General features: G+C 48.8%; 1 protein-coding gene across 7 annotated transcripts; it reads right to left on the bottom strand.

The window, feature by feature from the left end:
* Nucleotides 1–1,754: 1,754 nt before the first annotated feature.
* On the bottom strand, nt 1,755–19,550 carry PHYHD1 (phytanoyl-CoA dioxygenase domain containing 1). Of its 7 annotated transcripts, none has more exons than XM_080927483.1 (12): nt 19,457–19,550; nt 14,865–14,943; nt 11,792–11,950; nt 8,635–8,710; nt 8,482–8,529; nt 6,584–6,639; nt 6,434–6,496; nt 6,012–6,033; nt 3,889–4,017; nt 3,687–3,803; nt 2,869–2,995; nt 1,755–2,058 (listed from the first exon to the last, which is right to left on the bottom strand). In XM_080927483.1, the coding sequence occupies exons 2-12, from the start codon at nt 14,895–14,897 to the stop codon at nt 1,956–1,958; spliced, it is 933 nt and encodes a 310-aa protein (XP_080783609.1). In that variant the 5' UTR covers nt 14,898–14,943; nt 19,457–19,550; the 3' UTR covers nt 1,755–1,955. The 7 variants fall into 7 exon arrangements, with proteins under 7 accessions (XP_080783609.1, XP_080783610.1, XP_080783608.1 ...); XM_080927484.1 differs by lacking the exon at nt 19,457–19,550 and adding an exon at nt 15,179–15,231 and having other exon boundaries at nt 1,755–2,105; XM_080927482.1 differs by lacking the exon at nt 19,457–19,550 and adding an exon at nt 15,179–15,231.
* Nucleotides 19,551–19,715: the final 165 nt, after the last annotated feature.

Below are 19,715 nucleotides of genomic sequence, written 5' to 3'. Positions count from 1 at the left end.
TGGCTCAGTGGTTAAGAGCACTGACTGCTCTTCTAGAGGTCCTGAATTCAATTCCCAGCAACCACATGGTGGCTCACAACCATTTGTAATGAGATCTGATGCCCTCTTCTGGTGTGTCTGAAGACAGCTATACTGTACTCATACATAAAATAACTCTTTCTTTAAAAAAAATCTTGGGGCTGGAGAGATAGATCAATGGTTAAGAGCACTTACTGCTCTTCCAGAGGTCCTGAGTTCAAATCCCAGCAACCACATGGTAGTTCACAACCATCTGTAATGGGATCTGACGCTCTCTTCTGGTGTGTCTAAAGACAGCTACGGTGTACTTATATATAATAAATAAAGGCAGATGGAGCTCTTGAGTTCAGGGCCAGCCTTGTATACAGAATGAATTTCAGTACACCCATGGCTATATAGAGAAATCCTGTCTCAAAAAAAAAAAAAAAAAAAAAAAAGACAAACCACAAGGCAGCATATACCTTTACTCACAGCACTGGGCATGCAGAGGTGGGTAGATCTGTGAGTTCTTCAAGGCCAGCCTGGGGTACCCTGCAAGTTCCCGGCCATCCAAACAATAAAACTCTGTCCAAAATAGAAAAAACATCAGAAATTGCAAGTAGCTTCATGTCTGAGCCTTTGCCCAGTGTGTGCAAGGTCCTGCATCTCCGCTACCAACAAACAAGGCGGGTGGGAGCCCAGCCAGCAGTCACCATGTAACAGTGCAATGGCCCACCTACTGAAGAAAACTTGAAAACCTCAAGTTCCCCATCAGATGGTGGTGGTGCACACCTTTGATCCCAGGCTCAATAGGCAGAGGCAAGTAGATCTCTGTGAATTCGAAGCCAGCCTGGTCTACAGAGTGAGTCCTAAGACAGCCAAAGCTACACAAAATATACTCTATTTCCAAAAACAAAAAGAAAAGGTGTATGTGTGTGTGTGAGAGAGAGATGTTGGTGTGTGACATGGGGCACAGGCCTTGTGCTTAAAAACCAAACAAAGCCAAGACCAATACATTCCAATCAGCTGATTTCTCTCCATTTGCAGTATTTGGCCCATCCTCCACTAAGTAGTACTGGGATCTAGTAGTTCTGGAAGGTGCTGCTAAGCACACCAAATCAAGAGTGACCTGTGGCCCTCATTGACTTCGTTAAACAGGTATGACTAGAAAGGAAGGACCTGGCCTGAGATACAGGGCCAGAAATACCTAAGCCTGGATTCCTAGCCTCAGGGTTCCTTCTACTTTCCGGAAGAGGAGAAGGGGGTTGGAGGTTAGACACTCAGGCCTAGAGGGGACTGGGTATTTGTGTGACCTAAGCAGGTCATTTGTCCTTTCCTGCTCCTAGTCCTAGATGCATACACATCGATGCGACCCTCTCCTTATAAGGATCAGAGATAAAGTCATGCAGTGAGGTCCCACTAAAGGCTGCTAACCATTATTATGTGTCACCACACCAAGCATGGTGGAATGCCCTTGATGGCTTTCTGCAAGGCTGTCAGTGAGAAGGATGGATAGAGAAACTACGTTTCAAAGTCATTTGTAAGCCGTAGAGGTCTCGGCAGTTAACACTGGCTGGTTTTGCACCCAGGAATTCAATTCCCAACAGGCACATGGCAGCTCACAACCACCTGCAACTCCAGTTCTGGAACCCAGCATCCTCTTCTGACCTTCAGAGGCACTGCACACACGTGGTGCAGACATATATACAACATACCCATACACATAGATATTTGAAGTCCTTTTATTCGGCACCTTACATAGTAACATCCATCCAGGAGAAAGCTGAGACTCAAGCAGAATCCATCCCCTGTTGAGCAGCCACTTCAGAAAGCTGGGTTGGGACAGAAAGGTATATAGAGAGAAAATCTTGGAGGAAGCCCCTCACCCAGCCTGGGCTCCTGCCTCGTCGTTTCTGCTTCTTGGCTTCTTGTCTGCTGAGCCAAAGTCACAGACACCATCAGAAAGGAAGCCCATACAGGAAGATGTGCCTTTGCGTTGCAGCCAGAGGGCCTAGTGTTGACAGCATCACTGGGGACCAGGGGGAACGATCCAGCCAGGGCCTTAGATGTAGAGCAGTGGGAAGGGCAGCTCAGTTGTGGGCTGGAGCCTATAGAGCGTGTGAGAGGAGTTGCAGCTGCATTTTGGCTCCTTTGTGAGTTCTTCCCTTCTCCACCCTAACCCCCTAACACTAGATAGGAGGAAAAAATTGGGGGAAGAGGTGGCATTATCATTAAACTACTTCCGGCTGAATATGTAAATCAAGTTCCTTGGGGCAAGTTTTATCTTCACCATCATTGATATCTAATTTGTGGTTGTTCCTTCTAAACAACTACTTAACAAACCAAGACCAACAACTCACCCTGCCTCTTGTGGCCCTAGCATTTATAGACAGACTCTCTGAAAAGTCCCCAGAATCCCAATTGTTCCACAGTCACAGAAACTATCTGATGCTGGCAAAATCAGAACAAATTACAGTCAGCTGCTGTGAACAATCTGAAGTAGCCACATATCTTATACCTGGGATTTAAAAAAAAATTCCCATAATATTTCTGTGTTTTTTAAAGAAACCAGGGCTGGAGAGATGGCTCAGTGGTTAGAAGCACTGGCTGCTCTTCCAGAGGTCCTGAGTTCAATTCCCAGCACCCACATGGTGGCTCACAACCATCTGTAATGGGATCCGATGCCCTCTTCTGGTATGTCTGAAGACAGCTACAGCGTACTCATAGAAATAAAATAAATAATTCTTTAAAAAAAAATAAACCAAAACTCCAAAACTGTCAATACAATTTTGGGCTTAAGGGATCACTGTGCCTAACCTAAAGGGTCTTCTCAGGAGGTTCTCTGGGGCACACACCAACCCCGCTACCTACCAATTCTCTGGGCTCCAGACAGTGCCGGCGGCCTCCATGAGGTGGAAAGTATAGGCCTGACGTGAGTGGTTGGAAAGGTTCTGCTCACTCTTATGCACCACTTCTCCATGGATCAGGACCAGACCCCCTTGGGGAATACCACACTATTACCAGCAAGTCACCACCAACCCCATAGCAAGCAGTCTTTTTCCCAAGGGAATAAGGAACACAGCCCTTCTTTTGCAAAGGGAGAACTTGTCCATTCCTATCCTTGGAAACTCGGGCTGTTATCACGAGTGCTCCAGGACCTGAGGTTCCCTTGGCATCAAGTCTTCTCCACTGTGGCCTACCTTGGGAAGCCTTATGAAGGGACTTCCCCATGCTAGATGGCAGTGCAAGTCTTTAATCAAACCCAGCACTTGGAAGGCAGAGGCAGGAGGGAAACCATGCCTTGGGGGGTGGGAAGGCTCCCCTCCCCTAGACAGACAGAGCTGGCATCCAGTATCTCCTTTCCATAAGGAAAACTAGGCACTACCTGCCAACACATATGGAACATGTGTGCACCTCACATGCTTCCTGTAAATGCCCTGCATTGATTGCCTTCTACCTGGGACCACTGAGAATGAGAAAGACACTCATCTACTTCAAGAACTGGCTGTCACGGACTTTAGTCGGACCTTAAAGAGCCGGCTGGAAACACACTGCTTGCTGACTAACCATTCTACAATTGCAAGGCCCTCAGACGGGCACCACGGGGAGCCTTTTGTATGCAGGGAGTGGGGCAAACACAGAGCTCTAAGCATGACCACCTGCCTTCCTGTGCTCTGCACCACACCTACCTCTCCTCACTGGCAAAGGCACAAAGAGGTTATTATCCCAGGCTGGCTCTGACCCGAGGAAGCTGGTGCCAGGCCCAGAGTCCGAAGAGGCCCGGATCATCCTTCTTGACACCCCACCTGTGGGCCAACATGGAGCCTTTAGTCACTCTTTTAGTATGTCCCTCTCCCTGGGGTGGGGTGCGCAGGGATAGAGTGTCCTCACTGGTATGGGAGCCAGGGATGAACCAGAGGCAACCGTTCTCCAGCATGGCGTCCTCCATTGCAATCCACAGGCCCAGAATGCGGCCTAGGGGCTCCGTGTACAGGAAGGTAGCATCCTGGTGAGGAGAGACTGTAGGAGACCCACCCAGGAGTAAGGTACAAGGCCTTTGGCCAGGCCTCACCTCACCCGGTTCCAACCTGCTTCAAAGGCCTGCTAGAGGCTCTGTAGGATGACCTACTAAAATCACTTAGTACAGGACAGACAGCTGAAGAGACGGCTTGATGGTGCAGGCACTGCTCTTCCAGAGGTCCTGAGTTCAATTCCCAGCAACCACATGGTGGCTCACAATCATCTGTAATGGGATCTGATGCCCCCTTCTGGTGTGCAGAAGTACATGCAGATAGAGCATGTTCTATACATAAAGTATATATCTTTTTAAAAGTTGCTCAGCACAAGGCCAAACTTATGTGCTAAAAAGAAAAAAAACAAAAGTAGCCACGTCTAATTACAGAAGCCACGATTCTTATCTATTTTTCTGAGACAGGGTTTCTCTCTGTGTATGGCTCTGGCACCACACAAAGACCAGTGTGCCCAGAACTCAGAAATCCTCCTGCCTCTATCTCCTGAGTGGTGGGATTAAATGCCTACACCACCATCTCCCTGCTAAAACCTCTGTTCTTAACCAGGGCAAGCAGATTTGAACCACCAGATGCCCCACCAGCAGGATAAGCTGGAAACATAAGCAGAACAGGGCACTGACTACGAATGACGAAGCCACTACATTTCTTCATTCTGTTTTGTTTGGTGGCAGGGTCTAACCCTGTTGCCCAGGTTAGCCTGAAACTCACAATCCTGCCTCATCCTTCAGGATACTGGGACTACAGATTTGTGCCACCAGCCCCAGACAGCACCCATATTTGCGTGCTAGGTAGGTGTTCTCCTACTTTAGAGCCCTAGCCCTCTTTAGCCTTGTTCTGAGACAGGGTCTTCTCAGTAAGTTGCCAATGCGGAGACTCAGCCCCCCTGAGTAGCTGGGATTACAGGTTTGCTGTCACAGGCACCAGTATCCTCTCTCTTACTAGTCAAGAGACATGGCCCCTGGCCATTTGCATCCACCATTTAAAGCCCCCTGTGATGATGCCAGGCACACACACAGGATGGAGATGCCCCTGGAGAGCAGCTTGGTCCACAGTAACAAACATCACCTTCATTCTTCTGGGGTAACTACGCACTCTAAGCAACCATAGGGACTTTGAAATCCTCAGTGTTATCCTGAGGAGGGTGGCCAATTAGGGGGGCTTCAAAGTCTCTGCGGGGGAGGGGAGGATGGCCAAGGATGATGGATTTAGGCAGAGCAGGCGCAGGGCAGTAGGAGGGGCCCTTTGGTGCTGTGTGGGAAGCTGGTCACAAGGAGTCAGACTTGAACTTGTGAGAAGCAAAGGACTACGTGTGAGTGGGGCCAGAGCCAGTCTTCCGCAGCAGCAGTGGCATCTGAGCAAAATGCCACCTATCACAGAGTCCCTAAACTTCTATCAGCAGACCACATGCTAAACGATTTGGGAAACAGTGTTATTTTTAAAAAATGCATGTCTCTGCCTCCTGGAGTGCTGTAGTGTTGGGGTAAAAGGGGTGCACCACCGCCTACAGGCAGAAGGAACACTGGCTTGGTTGGATTGTTTGTTCTTGTTTAGTTGGTTGATTTTTTTTGGGGGGGGTGTTGTTTGTTTGTTTGTTTGTGTTTGTTTTTGTTTTTTGTTTTGTTTTGTTTTGTTTGAGACGGTGTTTCTCTGCGTAGCCCTGACTGTCTTGGAATTCATTCTGTAGACCAGGCTGGCCTCAGAGAAACCCATCTCCAACAAAATCAAAAACAAAAATATCTCAGGGAGAGGGACTGAGGAGGGTTCTGGTTTCAACCAGCTAAGTTTGCCATTGGAATTGGGACCACTGTACCCCTCTGCCGAGGGCTCCAGGGATCCATCCCCAATCTACTGGCAGGGATGGAAGGTGGCTGTTCCTCCCTGTCCCAGGTTCTTGCCCATTCCACAGACCCTGAGGGAACACCAGATGGCCACTGATGTCCCATCTCCTTTGATGGCCCCCACAGCAGCCCAGTCTCAGCTCACCTTCGCCGCCAAAGTGAGGTTGCTGCAAGAGAGGGCAAGGACCTGGTAAGCGTGGAGAGAGCAGACAGGCTTGATCTGGGTCTCATAGGTTCTCCAACCCTGCACTAGCACCCACCTACTGAGTACCTACTGTGTGCTCCGTCTAGGAGGGCTGCAAGGAGATTTAGATAGTTTCTTAGAGAAGGCAGCACTGAGATGTCCCTTGAGAGCTAAGAGCAGAACAAGGGGCACTGGGTTCCCTTTCCTTCTTTTTAGACAAGTTTTAACTCAGCATCTGTGTGGCGCCAAGCACCTTAGCCAGAGGCCAGCCTTACATGCCCTCCCTGCAACCTAACCAACCCTAGCAGTTCCTGGTCTACTGTAACATAAGGTTTTGTATGGACTGCTTTACAGAAGGAAACTGAGGAGGCTGCGGAGCTCACCTTAAAGATATACATGCTCTGCACCACTACTGGCATCTGGAGGCCCAGACTTCTGACCAAAGCCTAGAAGATGAAAGCCACATGCCACCAGCCTGATCATTCGTACCTGCCCCTCACATCTTCCCACCCTTACTTCCAGTCCCCACTCACCTGCACCTTGGGAGAGTGTGTGATGCTCCTGAAGACAGGGTCATGGGCATGCAGAGCTATGGATCAGAGATGGGTTCATGGGCTAACCTTGGGCCCTATGTATCCCTCCCACATCTTGGATACTAAAGTCAGGACTCATTTTGGAATTCTCATGTATTTGAAACTTTATGTTTGTTTATAGCTAATTAAATGGCCACGGACACACCTTGACTTTATTCCATCCAGGACCTTATTCCTTTCTTGTTTTCTTATGCTGTTACAACAGAGTCTGGTGTATGTAGCCCAGGATGGCCTGGACTTACTGTGTACTAGAAGATGACCTTGAACTTCCCATCCTCCTGCCTCTAACCCCTGAGTGCTGTCACTGAAGGCACAGGCCACCATGCCTGGTTCAAACCGTACTAGGGACTAAACCCTGGGCTTCCTGTGTCTTATACAAACACTCCACCAACTGAGCTATTCCTCTGGTCTGTCTGTGACCTTATTCAGGTCCTTCTGGGCACCTGGAAACCTCACTTTAGCCCTGACTCCCCATACCTCATAGAGTCAGAAGGACCTGTCTCTTAGAAGCAATCTCAGAACTACCACTGCATCTGTGAGAACTCAAATGGCAGGCCTTCCTGTAAGCCTCGGTCTCCTTCTCTATAAGGTGGGGTGAGAAAAACGGCTGTGTCCCCAGAGATGCTGTAGGCACAGTGGGCTAAGGAGTGTGTAACAGCAGCCCAGATCCCACCTTGAGACGATCCCTCATTATAAGCATTTTCAATGGCCATTTAAAAAAAATGTTGAACATACTTAATGACCCTGAGTTCTGCATTTTTGAAATGGCAATGATGAGCTGGGTATTGCGGTACATGCCTGTAGTCCCCGAACTAGGGAGGCTGAGGCAGGAGGTTTGTAAGCTCCAGGCCAGCCTGGGTTAGACAATGAAACCTTGTCAAAAGAAAAAACAGAAAAGAAAACAAAAAAGGGGGGCAGTGAGATAGCTCAATGAGCAAATGGACCTGCCACCAAGCCTGACAACACAAGTTCACAGTACAGAAAAAGGAATGTCTCCTACAGGTTGTCCTCAGACCCCCATACATTCTCCACAGCACGCTCATGTGGATACACACACACACACACACACACACACACACACACACACACACACACACACACACGAGGGCAGGGAGGGAAGAAGAACAAATACATGCTTAATTTAAAAGGTGGGGGGGACTGGAGAGATGGCTCAGTGGTTAGAGCACTGGCTGCTCTTCCAGAGGTCCTGAGTTCAATTCCCAGCAACCACATATTGGCTCACAACCATCTGTAATGGGATCTGATGCCCTCTTCTGGTGTGTCTGAAGACAGCTACAGTGTACTTACATATAATAAATAAGTAAATTAAAAAAAAATAATAAATGACTCTTCCTTTAAAAAGTCTAAAAATAAATTGTAAGGTAAATTTACATCCTGAGAAGAAGAGTTTGCATACTTGATTTGGAGGTCTTAGAACAAGGCTGTCATACCAGGCCTTCCTTAAAGAAACTCTAGGACATGGCTGGAGCCAGAACCCCCACGCCCAGGGATCATTTCCAGAGCAGGCAGTAGAGAGTGGAAGAACCTGCACTGCCCATCGTGGGAGCCACACAGTGGATCCTCCCTCGGCCGGGGCAGAAGTGCCAAGTGACCAACATCAAAGGATGCAGAGGTGGAGGCAGAGGAGAGCCTGTGGCCAGAGCCTCCTGGAACCCACCCTATAGACCAGGCTGACCTTGAACTCAGAGATCCTCCTGCCTCTGTGTCCTGATGCCACCACCACTCGGCTAACCACCATCTTACGGTCTGAAGTCTCCTAAACTCCTCAGATCTCAGCTAGCCTACTTTCCTTTCTGCCTTCCCAGGCCCCTGCTCACCATGGCCAATTTTGTTGATGGATTTCTCTGGAGGGACCAAGAAATTTCCTGTGGTAAAAAAAAAAAACAGACAAAGGCAGAAGATCTGGAATCCAGCTTCCTTCAGCTGGTCTCAGCTTCTTCCCAGCCCCACCCACCCTCACGCCTCCAGACCTTTCTCATCAAAAACGCCTTTTTCAAAGAAGAACCGGATCTTGTCACCACTGCTCAGGAAGTAGTCCGTGTTGCCCTGTGAAGGGGAACACAGGAGAGACTAGAGAAGAGCTGAGGGACAGAGCATTAGGGAGTCAGGAGCTACCTACCCACATAGGACTGCAGAGACCTCCTGGGAGCTTCTCAAGCATGGCCACTGAGGTACAGTCAGCTAGGACTCCAGGTGCCTAAAGCCACAAATTGGGATTTCCTGGACATCTCTTATTACAGATGCTCCTTAATTTACCACAGAGCCTTGACCAGATAAGTTTACCTAAGTTGAAAAATCTTATAGATCAAAAATGCCTTTTGTAAAAAAATAAAAAATAAAAAAAAAAATGCCTTTTGTATATGTACAGGTATGCGGGCAAGGACAACCTTAGGTGTCATTTTTCCAGAACCATCTACGTGCCCTCCCTTTCATTGAGAGTGTTTCTCACTAGCCCGAGATTCACTGAGTAGGCTAGGTTAGCCAGCCATCAAGCCCTAAGGATGCATCTGTCTCCACCTCCCCAGCAGGAAGACTACAGGGATGACCCCGGATGTGGTGACCACTGGATAAGGGAGATACTAACTTGGCTGCTGTATTAGTCCATTGATGAGCTCACCACTGGGGGACTCTGGGAACTTAGGCCTTGTTGGAGGAAGTAGGCCACTGGGGTGAGGCTTTGAAGGAAGGGTTCATCTCACCACGGACCTTTCCTTTGCACTCTCTCTGCTTCCCCACTGCGGTGAGGTGGGCAGCTCTGCCTCATCATGACCGCTTTGCCACAATTCCGTCTCACCACAGGCCCATGCTCATGAAGCCATGTAAGAGTAACTTTTATCCACCTAAAATAATTGTCATCTCAGATGTTTGCTCCCTATGTCTGCTAACCTAGGCCTAGTCCTGGAAGTTTCTGGCCTCCATACAATCCAATCTAGACCTAGAATGTTTTCAGCCCCTGAGACTTGCTGCTTAATAAACTTATTGAGTCTTTCCTGTTCTTCTCAGATCCGGCTGGCTGGTTCAACTCGGCTGGTTCAACTCCTCTTCAAGGTTACTGATTCAATCTGGCTCCTTTCTTGGCCTCTACTGAGGTGGTCTGTTTGGCCTCATACTAACGTTGGCAGTATGTTCTAATCTTTTGACTCCTTCTCACTGTCTGGCTCATTCTGTCTCTAGCTTGTTCTCTCTTCAACCTGTCTATATAAAAATTCTCCTGGTAAAACGGCCTCCTCCTTCCTTTCTCTGCACTGCCCCCTCATAAGCAGCACTAACTGTCCTGTCAAATCCTTCTGTGATTCACCCCTTTGTCTGCCACTGAACTAGACAACACTTTTAAACATGGCGCTTCCTTCTACAAACTAACTTTCCCTTCATTTTGGGGATTAAAGGTGTGTACTAAGGGCATGTCTGTATTTCAGTCAGAGGGGTAAAAGATGTGTGCTAAGGGCTGAGCCACACCACAACTAGAAATAGGCTTTTCCGGTGAACAACACAATCTCTGGGTTCACAGTGTGATCAAATATCCTGCAACAAAGCCAGTGACCATCTGAAACAGGGAGCCCAACAAACCCATCCTCCTTCCGACTGCCAGGTTTTGTTACGGCACGACGTCACTGTCACACCTGCCCAACTGGACAGCTTTACTTAGCCCTAAACATACTAAGAAAACTTACATTAGCAGGTGGGGGTGCCTACTTTATAGGTTGAACATTTTGTATGGTGTATGGAATCCCGGGCTGAAAGTCACAGAACAATGTGGCCCACAGATCTCTGTGCCTTTGAGGCCAGCCTGGGCTACACAGCAAGTTTCAGGATAGACAGGGCTATAAAATAAGACCCTGTCTCAAAACAAACAAGCAAATATTCTATCTGAAAAATGCTGGCGACACATATATTACAAAAGTTTATCATCTCTCCTATGGGAGGTGCGGCCCCCTGCCTTGGCTGTGTCACCAGGGGGAAGAACAAAGTTTAAATGCACAGTTACTGATTCTTAGAGCTAGGAAGATGGCTCGGTAAGCTTTTCTAAGAACCCAGGTTCAATCCCAGCAACCTCTTCTTCCTCCTCCTCTTTCTCCTTCACTTGCCTTTTGGTTTTTGTCTCTGAGACACAATTTCTCTGTATAATAGCCCTACCTGTCCTAGAACTGGCTTTGTAGAGTAGACCAGCCTAGAACTCACAGAGATTCGCCTGCCTCTGTATCCTGTTTTATGTGCACTGGTGTTTTGCCCACACATATATCTGTCTGAGAGTATTGGGCCCCTGGAACAGGAAGTGCAGACAGTTATGGGCTACCACATGTGAACTGGGAGCTGGGAATTGAACCCTGGTCCTCTGGAAGTAAAGCCAGTCAGTGTGCTTAACCAATGAGTCATCTCTCCAGCCCACTCTTTCTTCTTTCCTACCTCTGCAATCAACAGGCTGTTAAGAGTCTTCTCAGTTGGTAGCTAGGGAAAGGAACAGGATTCGGCCCCCTCACTCCTTAGACTGTGTCTGTCCTGCTAGTTGGAAAAATACTTAGTCTGTTATGTTTCTTCTGAAGACTACATCCTTCCTCTCTGAGAGAAAGCAGTTTCTGGCTGCTGTAATACTATTTAGGCCCACCAGGTGGCAGAAGCTCCTTGGCATCAGTACAAGGTGATCTTGCCTGGACCACTTAGAAATTCAGACTAAGAAGGGTTAAGGCTGGAAGAACCACCTATCCAGTCAAACTGTGTTGAGTCTGAGGAAGCAACTGACCTTCCTAGTCTGGCTAGGAGATGACTCACCCAAGAACATCCTATCACAGGGCTCCCTCTGGTCACAGAGGGTTCTTTGTGACCAGAGAACTTGAGAAACCACAGCAGGTCAATGACCATTTGATATCAGAGAGGTGATTCAAGTCTCTATCAGTTACAAACGGTGTGGTTGGAGTAACACAATATTACCCAGAGAAAAGCCCGGTTATTGCCAAGCAAGAACAATAATAGCCACCTTATAAATTCATAGTGAGGAACGATACAGCACAACTCTTGAGCCTAGTGCCTGGCATGCAGATGGCTGAGGTCTGTCTGATCAAACTTTCATCAGAAGTCTCTGACCTTGGGATCCTTCCATCCAAGCTGCTGCCTCATCTCCCAGGTACCTGCCTGAGTCTGAAGCTGCTCATCCTCCTGGGTGGAAAACTCTGTCCGGCAGTGCAGGGGGACATCCATCTCAGCCACAATCTCACCGATCCTCTGCTGCATGGCCCCACACTCATCTGCTGTGAAGAATCCTTCCAGCAGCAGAAACCCATCCTCCTGGAACTGCAGCGGGAACAAGACTCAGGTTCGCTCTACCCTCGCCCATTCCTGACATCCATGTTTGACCACAAACCTGAACCAAGATCAAGTGTCCTGCTCACTGCTCTGTCCCCCATCCTGGACATGGTCCTGGGCAAGAGTATCTGGTGCTCAGTGAGAAGAAATCAGTATTGGTCGCTTGGATCTTAGAGAAGGGGAAGTGGCAGTTGGGATATGCGTGTGAACTCCAGGTGCACATGTGCAAGGGCATCAGGAGAGGACATACAGTTCCCCACTCTACTGTCTCTATTTCTGAAGCAGGTTAAACCTGGGCTGTTTTCCTTCCTTCCTTCCTTCCTTTCTTTCTTTTTCTTTCTTCCTTCCTTTCCTTCCTTTCCTTAAATTTTATTTATATGAGTGCACTGTAGCTGTCTTCAGACACACCAGAAGAGGGCATCAGATCCCATTGCAGATGGTTGTGAGCCACCATGTGGTTGCTGGGAATTGAACTCAGGATCTCTGGAAGAGCAGCCAGTGCTCTTGACCACTGAGCCATCTCTCCATCCCTAAACCTTGGCTGTTTTCTTCACTAGACTGGTACCCTGTGAGCCCTGGCCATCCTGTCTCCACTCAGAAGCCAGGGTTAGAGGTGTGTGCGGCTTATTAAGTGGGTGCTGAGATTCAAACTCTGATTTTCATGATTGCAGAAGCGCTCTTAACCACTGAGCTGCCTAACCCCCTTGTTCTGTTTGTATTTGTTTTAAGACAGAGAGGCCTCAAACTCCAGATCCTCCTGCCTCAGCCTCCTGAATGCTGGCATCAGAGGCCATGTACCTCCATGTTTGGCTATTCCAGTACTAAGCAAGGAGAGTACGAGCCATGTGGATTAGCAATGGACATGTGCTTATGAATAGGCCACCCTCACACAATTTACAGCCCAGTAAAGGAGACCCGTGTGTCACTAATCATCAGGCTAGCATACCACACCACAGTGCGCTGACTTACGGGGAGAGAGGAGCAGGGTTTTGAGAATGAAAGGCAAAGAATCTAGTGAGGTGAAGGGTCAAAGGGCAGCTTGGAGGAAGTGGGTTCAAAGGAAAGTGCAGGACTTTGGGAAACAAAGAGATAGGAAGGACCATTGAAGACAGAGAACAGGATGTACAAAACCCATGAGCACCGGATGACTGTGAGAAATTGGGAAAGGCTGGAGCACAGGGTGAGGCAAAGGCCAAAGGGGCAGACAGAAGGGAGACTGAATGGGCTCATGCTATGGCTTGTCCTGTAACCCCAAATCCATCCACTGGAAATTTATTTCCATTGTGTTATCTAGTATGGGCAGGCAGGAGGCTGCCAGGATGCTTGAGTCAGCACTAGCATAAGGAAGGAAAAGGCTAGAAAGTTCCCAGTCACAGGATCCCCCTGGCTAGACAAGGAGCTGGGCTTTCTCCTGAGTGTGAAGGCTAGGGGTGAGAACACAGATGTGGCCCCAAGTCTCTTTATTCTGAGGCTAGCATACTGGGATGCCTCTCAGAAGCAGACTGCTTGCCTGGCACATTCAATGCACTGACCTGACCGCTGTCCCCAGGCCGTCCCCAGCACTGAGGACAAACAGAACCAACACACTAGGGCTCGGAAAGCGAGGATGTAAGTGTGGCCAGGCATGGTGCCTACACCTTTAAAACCAGCATCCAGGAAGCAGAGGCAGACAGAGCTCTGTGAGTTGGAGCGCAGCCTGCTGCACAGATGGAGTTCTAGGCCAGACAGGGATACGTGGCAAGAGCAGGTCTCAAAAATCCAAAACAGAGCAAACAAACAGCAACAAACCAGCACCCGGGTTAACACATGGGAGGCCCTCCATTCTCAGAACCACAAAAACCGAACAAAAGCTCAGAAAAAAAAAAAAAAAAAAAAGAAAGAAACAGGCAGAAAAATACTGACATGGGGCTTTGTCCCTGGAGACAGGAAAGACTGACTTCCAGTAAATATTTAGCCACAGACAAATTTGAGGACTGCGGCATCAGTAGTAACTGTCAGAACAGATTATGTCTGTATGAGTGACTGTGTGTGTTTGGGTGATGAGTGTGTGTCTGTGTGGTATGTGTGTGTTTTTATGTATGTGTCTGTGTATATGCCCGCATGGGTGCATTTGTGGTAGGGAGTTCTGTGTGCGTATGTGTCGTGTGTGTATGCACATGCATTTGTGTGTGTGTGTGGTGTGTATATGTGATATGTGTATGTGTGTGCATTTGTATGGGACATGTGTGTGAGTATGGGGTGTTTGTGTGGTGTGTCTGTGTGTGTGTGTGTGTGTGCGAGTGTGTATGCACGATGTGTGGTGTGTGTGGTGGTGGTATGTTTATGTATGTATGTGTGTAGTCTATGTGTGTGTTTGTGTATTGTGGTATGTGTGGTGTGTGTATGTGCAGTGTGTTTGTGTGGTTTGTGTGTGGTGTGTGTGTATATAAGTGCAGCATTGTGAGTGTTGGGATCAATCTCAGAGCCTCCAGCAAGCACTCAACTGCTAAGCCACATCCACAGTTCCAGGAGGGACTTTGAAGCAAAGATCCTAAGGCTAGATCTAACACATTAACAGTCCTGGCATATGAAATTGTGGGCAGTTATTTTAAAGTGTGTGTGGTCCCACCCCTATATGGTAGGCTTTCGTAATGGGAATGACCTATCTACTGGCCTGTTCCCACCAGGCCTTCATTAACAGGCCCCTGGGGCTGGCTGGATTGGCTAATCTGAATTGTGGTTTCTCTACCTCCTATCTCCCAGTCCCCACCATACGGGGCCTAGGAGGGTGGCACTGTGACCCCCTCAGGCTATGTTCACAGAAGTTAGGGTTTACACCCAGAAGCCTGCTCTCCTTTGTGAAATGTCAGAGGTAGTTCAAGGGTCACTAGAGGTCTGCACCCTCCAAGCCATAGGCCCCTACCTTCTTGAGTTGTGAGGGACTCAGGCAGGCCATGGGGGATACTGCAGGACTCTGCTGGCTCAGCTCGATGGCTCCAGGGCTGGAGAGGAGAAAGTTCAGGAGGGGGAGAAAGACCAGTGACTGAGGTCCAGAAGGATTTAACTCTTCCCTACCCAGAAAATATTCAACCCAACTGCTCCACCCTCCCAAACAAATACAGCCTGTGTCTCCACCCAGGGCCTGGTCCCTCCCCTTGCTCCTCCTCCCCCATTTCTGACCTTGGAGGTGGGCCCAGTCTCAGCCCCGGCCTAGCCTCCAGTTAATCCAGTTAATACCTGTTTCCTTTCACAGGCTGGTTTGATCCCTCAAGTTTTCCTCTAAAATCCGCTCCTGGGCAGTAGTCGGGATTGTGTTTAGTGTAGGCAGGCAGGAAACTGCCAGAATTGTGAGTCACCACTAGCATGAGGAAGGAAAAGGCTAGAAAGTCCCCAGTTAGAGAATCTAAATTTACCCCAGAGGGGAATCTGTTGTACTACAAGGCTTGGGCCCTGAGTGGCTTTGGATTGTGAAGGCCAAAGGGCTCTAGGAAGACAGATAACTTTGTGTGCTTCTGCTATGATCTGAAGCCCCCTAGGTGCTGGGAGAGAGCCCAGCTAAGGGATGCTAAGGGAAGGCAGATGAGGGGTCCGGGGAACAGAGGCCCATCAGAATGAGGGAGGATAGAGATGATTCCTGCCCTCCAGTCTTAGACCCAGGATGACTGGTGTCTATGGTGGGGTGGCAGGATGGTCAGAACCACCTGTGGCTCTGCAGATGACAGGGACAATGAGCTCTGACAAGCTGTTCACTGGCCTTCCCAGAAATGCTGCTGTGAACAGTCAGGGGACAGAGTGTCTCAGTAGGGGACACTGCTCGGCTGTCAAAGAGCCTTGGCTCCTGACCAAGTGTTTTCTGGGCCATAACAGTGGGAGCTACTGCTTTGTCTGGGTTGTCCAGGCCTCAAGAAAGCCAATGAGGGCTATGCCTACTAGCCCCTAGGGCTGATGGAAATTCTCTCTGGTCACGCTGGAGAAGGCCTAGAGACGGAACTGGGAATGTCACAAGGCAGGGCACAGGGAACTTGTCCTTTCTGATGCAACCGCTGAGCAAAAACAGACACCCAACCAAGTTCCAGGAATACAGAGCAGAGAGGGCCCCTTTGGCTGAGCCAGAAATGGCCTGGGGATATCACCAAAGTGGGGGGAGGGGTTCAGCCAGACAGGTGGTCCCTTACTTTCTTGGCAGCTGGTGATAAGAGGGCACAGTGAACAGCAAGTAATACTTCCAGCTGATAAAGGAGCTCGGCCTGGGGCTAGTATCTAGGAAGTACCTCCTAACTGCTTCACCAAATGCTAAAAGGGTGGAGCTGAGGGGGTGGAAGTATTTTGTTTTTAAAACTGTTTTTCAGTTTTCTCTAAATTTTCTAAATTGCTTTTGTAGGTAGGGATTAGGGTCACGCTGTGGTTTTAGATGGAGTAGCCTGGGTGGGTGGGGAGGCTAAGGGGCCTCTGATCTATTCATTCGCCTGGCCTCAGGGGGAGGGTGGATGGTGTTTCCACATTGCTTTTTTTTTTTTTTTTTTTTTTTCTCAGAAGCTAACCAGTTCCAGACTGAATTCTACAGGTCTGGGGCAGAGGCCTGAAAGTCTCTCCCAACCCCCACTCCTACTCTAGGGTGGCGTGGGGGCTGTGGAACTGGACTGGACTGGACAGGAAGTTCCCAGATTGGAGGAATGTAAGAGGGTCTTTTGGTGACTGAAGCCCTCTGTTTAGCCTATCTGCAAGCAGTCCACAGGGGCAGAGAAGTGAGGGCTCCAGGCCTGTGCAGTTCAGACCTCCTTAGTCACACTTTGGCCTCTTTCTCACCTAAATACTTCTGATGGAAGGGCTCCTGATAGGTACATAGTCCAGAAGGAGGGTGGGAGACTGAATGGGCTCAGGCTATGGCTTGACCTGTAACCCCAGATCCATCCACTGGAAACTCAATTCCAGCTATTTTGATAAACCACCAAATGACCCTCTCTGCTTACTCTGTAGGTCTGCCTGGGAAACTATACAGTCCATACTGGCTTTGGCCTCTGGTGACCTTCCTAACTCAACTTCCAGGCTTCTGAGCTTCCAGGTGTGACTAGAGGACATCTGGTTTAGAAGCTTGACTGAATTTAACAACTCAGGAAGGTGGGGCATAGTGGGAGGTGTTTGGTCCACCCTCACAAATAGGTTACCCTTCCTGAGGCCAGGCTAGCCCTGAAGCTTCCAACTCCTGTGATGTTCTGAGGTGGCACATAGTCCTCACTGGGTAAAGCTGTCAGATCCTAAACGTCCAGCTTCTGCAACTGTGAACCTAAGGAAGCACTCTGTAGATCACTCAGGAGTTAGGGGTGTAGCTCAGCAGAGGAACAGAGCGCTTGTTCCACATGTTCAAGGCCTTAGGCTCCATTTCTAGCAATGCCTGTGTGCCCCGAAATCCATACACCATTCTAACATGAGTACCACAGGGATGGAGAGTAGACACTATATATTCACAGCCCCTTTAAATAAGCCTGCCTCTGCCGTTATTATTCCAATGACAGGCAAGGGGAACAAGCAAAAAAAAAAAAAAAAAATTAATGTAACTAGAGTCTCAGTAGAGCCGAGGTAACCAGACAGTTCTCTCTCTGAGCCTCTGCTCTTGACCCTAGAAGGGGCTGGGAGCCAGGGAGGCCTCCCGGTGGTGACTTACCTTTGCAGAACCATGGAGCCTTGGGTGTTGGCACCTCAAGCATTTTCTGAAAGCAGGGTTGAGATGCCCAAGGCACAGATAGGGTTATAGAGGCCATGAGAGGGAAGAGATGGGCTTTGCTTCATGCACAAAACAACTGGGCTGGAACAAGGACTTCTGGCTACTGTCTTTCTCATTCTAGATTCCTCTTCCAGCCCTGACCTATCAAAGCTTGTGGGGGCCAAAACAGAAAATGTGCAGGCTACAGACCCCTGGTCAGGAACCATGCCTGGAGCTCTGTTTGGCTCACCACATCTGGCAACTGTCTCGATGGTGCTCCAGTTTCACAGGGCAGAGAAGTGAGCAGAGCCCAAGTAATGGCCCCTCAACAAACTACTCAAGTAGGATCAAAACACCTCAGAGAAATGAAGGGACAACCCTTCATTTGTATGGTATGGAGACCTCCAAAGGCAATTGTGTTATAGATTTATTTAATATCTCAACTGAGTCTACAAGTCAGACCCATGTGTAACGGATTGCTTCATGGTTGTCAGAGGCTAGTGTGCAGTATTTCCAAGGGTTACATCCAATGACACGACGCAGAAAACACAAATGGACGGAGAGACAGACATAATCATTAAGACAAGAGACGCTAAAACGTGCCTTAGTGTCTGTGTGATTGATCTAAGGCGAGGACCCTTCTAAGGGGGGACCCTAGTGATTGATCTAAAGCAGAGTGGCTTACCACCACTAGATGCTAACTGTACTGTGTGCAAACCAGGTGCCCAGTATAAACTGTCCTGGAGCCCCAAAACAGGGGAGCCCACCCTCTCAGTGGTGACCTCTCATGCCCAATCTACCTCTAAATGTCAGCTCTTCACGATGGACCAGAGAGAGCTAATGCAAGCAGAGGAGGCGAGTGGTAGCACTGAGCAAACCCAAGATGTGGGGACAGAGTTGGGGGGCGGGGGTGGGGGGGGAGCAGCTGCTCTGGGCTCCTTAACACTGTGTGTGGAGGGGCACTGTGGGGGTAGGGAGGGAGATGGAGCACCGTTCATCTGGGAATTAGCCAGCCCAAGTCTCCCCCCTTCTTGGCAGCTCCAGAGTCTTTCTTTTGGCTGACAGCCGTGAAAAGGGTGCCTGCCAAGACTGGTGGAGGAGAAAAAAAATAACAGGACACCAAAAAAAAAAAAAAAAAAAAAGTCTTAAAAGCAAACAAAAACAAAAGCCTACCCCAGGAGAGCAGAAGAGCAAACAGCACTTCTGGACCAAGGTCAGGACAGACTGGGAAGACATCCTGGCCCACACCCCAGGGACAGGAAATTTTGTTCGATGTCTTGCTGCTTTGCTCAAGGGGGGAAAATACCACCCACCTGAGACTTCAGCTCACTGGCCTTTAGTGTCTTTTTTTTTTTTTTTTTTTTTTTTTTTTTTTTAAATACCTGAACCATCATTTTCAAAGCTTAAAAAAAAAACAAAACAAAAAACCCAATCCCAAAACAAATGAACAAACAAAAACAAAAAGACCCAAAAAGCAAAATAAAACAAAAATCTCACTAAAGAAAAGAGAAAAAAAAAAAAAATCTAAAATTGCTTCAAAAACGGAAGGGGCAAGCCCCAGGCCTGACCCTTCCACCTGGAGGCCTGGTCTCCCACAAGCTTTGCTGCCAGATGGTGCCAATAAGGCAACTATCCTGCGCTGGCTCACCCTACCCAACTCTGTCCAATCTGGGTGGGCACTTGATTCTGTCAGCATCACCCATAAAGAAAAAGGTGAACACTGCCAGAGTGCTAACACTTCCCACAGAGCCCAGCCTTCTTGGGAATGTGTAAGTTATCTGGAAGGAAAAGACGGGAAGTGGAAAAATAAATACCCAGATCTAAGTTACTGTTCCTGGGCCTCAGGTGCTGGCTCGGCCTCCAGCGTGAAGACCCTGACTGTCCAATACTGCACTCTGAAACTAGTCTCAGAGATTCTGGTCTCCAGTAAGTGCCTGTCCTGGGTGTACATGTCCCAGCAGGAGAAAGGGACCAGCCCCTCAGTTCCTGTTTTCTGCTCTGGCCCAGCCTCTGCTAGGCTGGACCCAGCTGGCTGTCCAGCAGTCCTGGGAGAGCTGGGCTGCCCAATTGGCC

The sequence above is a fragment of the Micromys minutus genome, assembly GCF_963924665.1.
Source record: "Micromys minutus genome assembly, chromosome: 13".
NCBI classification, from domain to species: domain Eukaryota; kingdom Metazoa; phylum Chordata; class Mammalia; order Rodentia; family Muridae; genus Micromys; species Micromys minutus.
This window is presented reverse-complemented; position numbering and strand designations above follow the sequence as displayed.

Bases quoted from the DNA above. Each gene is read 5' to 3' on its own strand.
- PHYHD1 (XM_080927483.1), bottom strand. From the start codon at position 14,897: ATGGCCTGCCTGAGTCCCTCACAACTCAAGAAG. The intron at 11,951-14,864 runs GTAGGGGCCTAT...TTCCCGCTGCAG, and splicing joins GTCCCTCACAACTCAAGAAG to TTCCAGGAGGATGGGTTTCT. The intron at 8,711-11,791 runs GCAGGTACCTGG...TCCCCTTCACAG, and splicing joins ATGAGCAGCTTCAGACTCAG to GGCAACACGGACTACTTCCT.